The sequence below is a fragment of the Vigna umbellata genome, chromosome 8, assembly GCF_029865625.1.
Source record: "Vigna umbellata cultivar VRB3 chromosome 8, Vumbellata_1.0, whole genome shotgun sequence".
NCBI classification, from domain to species: Eukaryota; Viridiplantae; Streptophyta; class Magnoliopsida; order Fabales; family Fabaceae; genus Vigna; species Vigna umbellata.
Genome location: NC_142172.1, coordinates 15,583,478 through 15,591,170, shown reverse-complemented (window position 1 = coordinate 15,591,170; position 7,693 = coordinate 15,583,478). Strand labels below are relative to the sequence as shown.

Here is a 7,693-nt window from a genome sequence, read left to right as displayed (position 1 = left end):
TTGTTGTTCATTAATTATTTATGATTGGACAAAGCAGGAAGAATTAATAAGACTTTTGTAAGTTAGAAGCTGTCATGTCATATAACATTTGTAACGGCCCAATAATTTAAGGAGAGTTTGATCTCTGAAATTTGCTATAAACAAGCATGTCTGTCTGTTTGGGTCTGCGTGTCGTTTTCCTATTGAATAATGATTTCTGTCGATTAAGGATTGTGTTCTAATTTCGACGATCCATACAATAAGTGCCAGTTGCCGCGCCACGTTGTGGCTCTCAGTGAAATCATTCACACTTTTTTTAACTCTTTTCGTTCACTTGCTGCCTTCCTTCACGTTTTCTCTCGATACCTCTGTCACACGCTCTGTCTCACGCTCTGTCTCTTTCGCTTCCATATCGAACCCAATCTGCACCAGACATTTTCTTCTTCTCTTCTTCTCTTCTTCTCTTAGTTTCTTATTTCCTTATTCTGCTATCAGATCATCATCACCAACGCATAACCATGGTTCAGAACGATCACATCAGCAAGGAGAGAGACCTTGAGTTTCTGCTCGACGAGAACGACGACGATGCAGAACAGCAGCAGGACATTGAAGCTGACAAGTACCAAAGTAGCAGTGAAGAAGACAGTGATGTCGAGCCTCGCTCTTTCTCTTCTCACCAATGGCCTCAGAGTTACAAGTATATATATAATATACATACATATATTATTAATTAATACTCTTCATTGTTCACTTCTCTTTGCTCCAAACCTTTATGTTTTTGATTCGTTGTTTATTCTGTCATCAGAGTCAATCATGGTCAAGTTCTCTGTTTTGACGCTTGGAGTTCATGTTGCCTCACTTGCATGCTTTGGTTTCATTTCATCGTGTTGTAGTCTGTGTGAGAGTTTTAATGTTTTTTAAACATGAAGTTTGCATATGAGAATGATGTTAAACATGATCTGAAAATAGTTCCACGGCGCGTGATCGATAGATCCAGCCATGATAGTTAAGATATGTGCTGGAGCTATGTATAATATAGTTCTGATCTGAGATTGCTTTATGTGTATACTTTAATTTAGTCTCATATTTTTATTAGTGTGAAATTTTCCACAAAGACCACTGAAAACGACAAAACAATATTTTTTTTGTGAGTATTTAACACGGCTCATATTTAGGAATCGAACTTGGTCGAGGAGCAAATGTGGTTTTTGTAATTTTAGTTTGAAATTTGGATGTCGAACATCTGTTTTGGCTCCTTTTGTCGTGTCCGTTAATTTTAAAGGCTAATTTATAGCACAATCTTTGTTCTGATTTTTATAACACTGCAGAGTTAGAGTTGTCATTTTCTAGCTTCTTCGCAGTTCAGTTTCTATATTTTTTGCAGGCAAAACGATAAATCATAATACGGTGTGAAACCACATGTGTCCATGATCATGACCCATTTCTATGATCTCACTCATCTTCATTCGATAGATAACTAGATTTTAGAACTTTTTCTTGTAAATCGAGAGTGTGAAAATTAGCCGGGAGTGTATACAAGTGGTGATGTAGACCATGAAAGAGTTTTCGTAGAAAATTCTTACATCAAATTTATAATAGTTAGTGATTTGAATTGCAATTTTCCGAGTGAGAACTGATTTGTATGGCATCAAATTTGTTTTAAATTTCTTTGGTAGTATTTGTTTATCTGGTTTATAGTAACTTTAATGAGCTGAGCTCAGATATTGTTCTCTTATTGTTGTTTTCACCCCATTTCTTTTCTTATGACAGAGAGACTACGGATTCTTACACAATAGCTGCTGCTCCAAATCTGGAGTCAGTTCTGCGAGGGCCGAGTTTTATATATTCTAGTTTTGACAATCGTTCAAAGAGTAGCTTAGACATTGATGGAAAGACACCTTTTCTATCTTCTGAAGGCACTAATCAATCAACTTGGTGGGAGAAAGCCTCAGTACAACGCCATTTCACTGGAGAATTACCCATTGGATATGGATGCAGCTTCACTCAGACAGTTTTCAATAGTACTGTGTTATTCCATAGCAATCTTGTTACTATGCATGCATGCAAAAAAAATCTATTTCTACTTGCTCATTTTATGAGACATGTTGTATCTTGGTAGGCGTTAATGTGATGGCTGGAGTTGGCCTTCTATCTACACCATACACAGTGAACCAAGCTGGGTGGATCGGCATTGCAGTGATGCTCTTTTTTGCAGTTATTTGCTGTTATACAGCAACTCTTATGAGACACTGCTTTGAAAGCAGAGAAGGAATCACTACCTACCCAGATATAGGAGAAGCTGCATTTGGAAGATATGGCCGGATTGTTGTATCGGTGAGTTAATCTATTTCTCTACTTAAATTAATTACCTTTGATCTTTATATGTTTTAGGGTCCTCACAAAATGTACAAGAGCATGACTTCATTCTGTTGTTTAATCTAAATCTGCATCATACTTGTAAGAGATTGCTGAGATATTATGTTTACTATGCTTACTTATTATGATATTTGTTGCAGATCATTTTGTACATTGAATTATATGTAAGTGCATTTCCTATTTCTTCTCTTTCCTTTGAAACACCTGCATTTTGTGCTCTACACCACATGTACAATCTCTATTAATGGATGCAGTCATATTGTGTGGAGTTCATCACCTTGGAAGGAGACAACCTCAGTAGTCTGTTTCCTGGTACTTCCTTAAATCTGGGTATTTTCCAGTTAGACACTATGCATCTCTTTGGAGTTCTGACAGCACTTATTATTCTCCCAACTGTTTGGTTGAAGGATCTTCGCCTAATTTCTTATCTATCAGGTGCTCCAAAGTCCAAAATATTTCCTTTTTTTTTTTCAAATTTTTCTTCTTAACATGTGCTTATCGGAACTTGTAATATGATCTGCAGCTGGAGGAGTTGTTGCAACACTTTTGATTATTATCTGTGTGCTTTTTGTTGGGACCACAGAAGGTGTTGGATTCCATCACACTGGTCAATTGGTAAAGTGGAATGGCATTCCATTTGCTATTGGTGTCTATGGATTTTGCTTTGCAGGACATTCGGTTTTCCCAAACATTTATCAGTCCATGGCTGACAAGACACAGTTTACCAAAGCCCTCATAACATGGTATAATACCTAGTAACTTCTCTTTCACGGGCAAAACAAAACACAACATGTTTGATGTTTTTTTTCCTGATTCTTGGACTCATTTCTTTGGGTACAGTTTTTCTTTGTGTGTTTTGATATACGGAAGCGTTGCAATCATGGGATTTCTCATGTTTGGTGATGGCACTTTGTCTCAGATAACATTGAATATGCCACCAGGTGCTGTTGCTTCCAAAATTGCATTGTGGACAACGGTGAGTATTTGAGAATTTTTTGGTCTCTTAGCACTACTTTTATTTTTGTAGTGTTATTCTAGCTAGCAACAACTTTTGACCCCGAATTTCATGTTCTGTGCTGTTCTTTCAGGTTATTAACCCATTCACTAAATATCCTTTATGCCAAAGCTATATAATTTATGAAAGATTGTTTATTGGTTTATGGTTTGCAAAATTCATTAGTCCTCTTTTAGTTTAGCCTTTTCCTTAACAGTAAACACATATGCTCTGTTGCTGAACCCACTGGCAAGGAGTTTAGAGGAGTTGCTGCCAGAGAGAATCTCATCCACATATTGGTGTTTCATTCTTCTTAGAACAGCCCTTGTTGCATCTACAGTTTGTGTTGCTTTTCTGGTTCCCTTTTTTGGTAAGCTTTGGATTTAGATTTTACTATTGGTTGTGACCACCTAAGAAAATTATGTAACGTTAGCTTTATATCCATATACTCATAATTTCAAAACTAATGATAACTTTATTGTAATTCCAGGACTTGTGATGGCTTTAATTGGTTCTCTCTTCAGTTTACTTGTGGTAAGAAATGCATTGACTATATCTCTATCTCTTTTTCTTCAACAGTTATGATATGTATAGAATCATTGTATAACTTTCTATGTTGTTATTTTATTCTTAGTCCTTTGTACTTTGCCTTATTGTTATTCATTCAGTTCATGCAAGGAATTTGAATGAAACTGCTATATCTAATTTTAACAATGACATTTCTTTCAGTCAGCCATAATGCCAACTTTATGTTTCCTGAAAATTATTGGGAAAAAAGCTACAAAGTCACAGGTAACAGTCTGATCTTGTATTTTTCTTTTCCTATAAAAAGTATAATAGATAACACAGAATCGTTCTTGCAACCCAATTTTACATACATCAGAGTATAATTTCAGGCTTAATTTTAAAACTGAACCATATATTCAACAATACTGGGTCATCTTTATACACTTTCCTTTTTACTTTTTCATATTTTAGTGAATATCCATTCTTACTATTTTACTAAGTTCCCTTTTGTTTTTTGGAATTAACAGGTTGCACTCAGTGTTGCAATTGCTGTACTTGGAATGATTTGTGCAGTCCTTGGAACATACTCCTCTGTGTTGAGTATTGCAGACAGTTACTGAGACATTGTAGTCTTTCTGCACTGAGTGTTTCTGAATCCAACCTACATCTATTTGGATTACTGTGTGTACAAGTTATTTTAGCTTTAAAATAGATATTAAATCCGTCTGTTTGTTTTAATTATATATATTTTTATATTTATAGTTAATATTATTGAAAAAAATATACATTGATAAAATTATCAATTTCTAAAATATTTAGTTGAATATTTTAAATATAATTGCATTAAAATTAAGAACAAAACAAATTACTTATATATGTTTGGTTGAACAAATCATAACTTACACAAATATTACTACAAGTTGTCCTTTCAGGATTTAATTTATCTAGCTACTTTTAAAATTATTTATCCAAAAAAAAACGTTATGTGTTTGACGTTACGTCTTTTAATTTAATTGTTAGTGTTAATTCGAGCGGAAATAAAGAAATTAATTTCTTAAAACTAGCTAGCTAGCCATACAAGATTTTCAATTTATAATGATTCTTTTAAAGTTAATATAAGTGTCTAATGTAGTATATATATTAAAAACAATACATAAATATAAATTGATTTACCAAGAGATAAACACAAAATATATAACCCATTATCATTCTTTTAAAATATATATATATATAATCGAACGAATCCTGCAAAAGTATTATTTATAAATTTTTTTAAATAAAAAATTAAAAATATTTAAAAATAAAAAAATTACAAAAAAATTATTATGTGACACGTGATATATAATATTCACATGCCATTAATTATTTAAATGAAATTATAAGAAAGATTAATGGAAAAAACGAAAAATTAAAACTTGATTAAGAAAATGATTACATGAAAAGAATTGAACGAGAATAGAAACAAAAATAGTATTCAAGCCACTATTTAATATATGATTGGCATTGGCAAAAACTGGGGAGTGCAGGAAGAAAACAATGGGTGCCGGAAGAACCCCCAATTGTTCTTCGTTTCCAGGTTAGAAAAAAAAAGGCTGATGGGCTCGTGGTCGTATTTGTGGATCAAGTTGACAGGTCTCATGGGTGTATCTTCTTCTTTTCCCGTTCTGCATTCTTTGACCGGGGCATCAAAATCTGCAGCTTCAACTACACAGGTGTTTGCATAGAATGGGGAAAACGGCGTACAAGAGGTTGCTGGGAAGCCAGAGCTTCCGGCAACGCCTTCTTCTCGCTACTCTCTCTTCGACTCCCATTCTCATCGAAGACATTCGCGCCGACGAGACTTGGCCAGGTCTCCGCAACCACGAGATTTCACTCCTCCGTCTCTTTGAAACTGTCTGCGATGATTGCCATGTAGAAATCAACGAAACTGGTATTTCTTTAATTTCATTTTTTTTTTAATTTTTCAATCAGGTTTAGTTGCAGTAAACCACCACCAGAGGATTGGTTAGTCATTTTATTTGGATTGGACAGGTACCAAATTAAAGTACAAGCCTGGAACTATTATCGGTGGCAGGCAACACCGTGCTCACGATTGTGGCGTCTCGCGCTCCATTGCCTATTTTCTGGAGCCACTCATTGTGTTGTGTTTGTTTGCCAAACAGCCCCTCACGATTAGGCTCAAAGGTATAGTAGTTATAATTTTATTCTACTTTGAAACCTATCTCTGAAGGACCATTTACAAGATATTTGGATGGTTTAAATTATAACTTTTTTTAATATTGTTTGTCAGGAATTACGAATGATTCTAAGGATCCATCCGTTGATACCTTCAAGTCTACTGCTTTACCCATATTGAAGCGCTTTGGAGTTCCCTCTGAAGGCTTGGAGCTTAAAATAGAGAGTCGTGGATTACCTCCCGATGGTGGTGGCGAAGTTGTTTTATCACTTCCTGTTGTTCAGAGTCTATCTGTAAGTTTCAAATTCTTTTTTATGATTTCGTTTTTTATTTTTAAGTTTGATTGTTATCTTATGTGTTCTTCCTGGCAGGCTGTTAGTTGGATTGATGAAGGTTTTGTGAAGAAAATTAGAGGAACTACCTTTTCAACCAGGGTGTCCGTTCAGTTTGAAAATAGCATGATTAAAGCTACCCGTGGAATAATCAATCCTTTGGTTTCTGATGTGCACATTTTCTCTGATCACAGATCAGGTCCTCAGGCTGGAAAGTATGACTCCTTCCACTCAGTAGAATTTGTTCAACATGGAATTTCAATTTTGGAAATACATTTGGTAGAAATAGGGAAAGTCATAGTATTGTAACTCCTTTTGTTTGTCATTCGCTCGTGCAGTTCTCCTGGCTATGGGATTTCGCTTGTTGCGGAAACTACTTCTGGTTGCTTCATCTCTGCAGACACTGCTGTTTCTCATTCCAGGGATGATGATACTTCTAGCCTTCCAGATGACGCAAAAAGAGACCTGATGCCTCCAGAGGATATTGGTGTGGGGACTGCCAATGCTTTACTTGGTGAGATAGCTCAAAATGGAGTGGTAGATTCAACACATCAGGTTAGTATGTCGGCAGTTTCTTTCTGCCCTTTTATACTGGTATTAAGCACGTAACAAAAACTTCTTTCAAACAAGTTCATATTGGTTGGGTAGAGCTACATGAATATTTTATTTTAAAAAATAAATATGAAAAGACCATACTAAATCTATATCTATGTTAAAATTATATCACAAATAAAAAAAATCTATTATAAAAAAAATCATAATTTTTTTCATAGTATGGTGCTAGAATATGTAGCTACTAGTCTATATGTTGAAGTTTAAGCCCGTTTGTGAAGGATTCCCCTGATATTGCTTTTTACTGATTTGGTTTATAGGGCTTGCTATTTCTTCTTTGTGCACTATGCCCTCAAGATGTTTCAAAGGTTCGCGTTGGAAAACTTTCTCAGTACGGGGTTGAGACTCTTAGAAACATAAGGGATTTTCTAAATTTGAAGTTCATTATCAAACCAGAGCCGAACACACAGTCAGTTTTTCTCAAGTGTGTTGGTTATGGCATGAAGAACCTTTCTCGAAAGGTATCATAAAGCGCGTTCAAAAGTGTTATAAATCCAAAATACAAGTCTGAAAGAATTGCAATTTTGAAGCAACTGCTACTTTGACACCTGGAAAAGACCTCAACAGCAGCTTCAATATGTAATATTATGCCAATGATCATGATGTACCCTTCTCCCGTATGAATTAACAGGTGAAATTCAGATTCAATTGTAACCCAGTTTTGCTAGCTATAAATATATTTGAGCGTTTTAAGCATGAATTTTATTCCTTTTAGCA

General features: G+C 35.0%; 2 protein-coding genes across 2 annotated transcripts; both read left to right on the top strand.

Annotated features, from left to right (window-relative positions):
* Window positions 1-268: 268 nt before the first annotated feature.
* Window positions 269-4,594, top strand: LOC124819910 (amino acid transporter AVT1A-like). The gene is made up of 12 exons (XM_088097831.1): window positions 269-676; window positions 1,750-2,000; window positions 2,099-2,313; window positions 2,496-2,519; window positions 2,610-2,790; window positions 2,879-3,098; window positions 3,196-3,331; window positions 3,444-3,467; window positions 3,578-3,719; window positions 3,840-3,883; window positions 4,079-4,141; window positions 4,384-4,594. Exons 1-12 carry the CDS (start codon window positions 498-500, stop codon window positions 4,474-4,476), a joined length of 1,572 nt encoding a protein of 523 aa, XP_087953957.1. The 5' UTR covers window positions 269-497; the 3' UTR covers window positions 4,477-4,594.
* Window positions 4,595-5,400: 806 nt separating this feature from the next.
* Window positions 5,401-7,693, top strand: LOC124819911 (putative RNA 3'-terminal phosphate cyclase-like protein). The gene is made up of 6 exons (XM_047291515.2): window positions 5,401-5,786; window positions 5,888-6,040; window positions 6,147-6,325; window positions 6,404-6,579; window positions 6,703-6,919; window positions 7,237-7,693. Exons 1-6 carry the CDS (start codon window positions 5,582-5,584, stop codon window positions 7,444-7,446), a joined length of 1,140 nt encoding a protein of 379 aa, XP_047147471.1. The 5' UTR covers window positions 5,401-5,581; the 3' UTR covers window positions 7,447-7,693.

What these genes read in the sequence shown, in the direction of transcription:
- LOC124819910 (XM_088097831.1), top strand. Translation starts at nt 498, where the DNA reads ATGGTTCAGAACGATCACATCAGCAAGGAGAGAGACCTTGAGTTTCTG. An exon ending in CACTCAGACAGTTTTCAATA is followed by an intron (nt 2,001 to 2,098) that starts GTACTGTGTTAT and finishes GTATCTTGGTAG; the next exon opens with GCGTTAATGTGATGGCTGGA. An exon ending in ATGGCCGGATTGTTGTATCG is followed by an intron (nt 2,314 to 2,495) that starts GTGAGTTAATCT and finishes TATTTGTTGCAG; the next exon opens with ATCATTTTGTACATTGAATT.
- LOC124819911 (XM_047291515.2), top strand. Translation starts at nt 5,582, where the DNA reads ATGGGGAAAACGGCGTACAAGAGGTTGCTGGGAAGCCAGAGCTTCCGG. An exon ending in CTGTTGTTCAGAGTCTATCT is followed by an intron (nt 6,326 to 6,403) that starts GTAAGTTTCAAA and finishes TCTTCCTGGCAG; the next exon opens with GCTGTTAGTTGGATTGATGA. An exon ending in TCAGGTCCTCAGGCTGGAAA is followed by an intron (nt 6,580 to 6,702) that starts GTATGACTCCTT and finishes TCGCTCGTGCAG; the next exon opens with TTCTCCTGGCTATGGGATTT.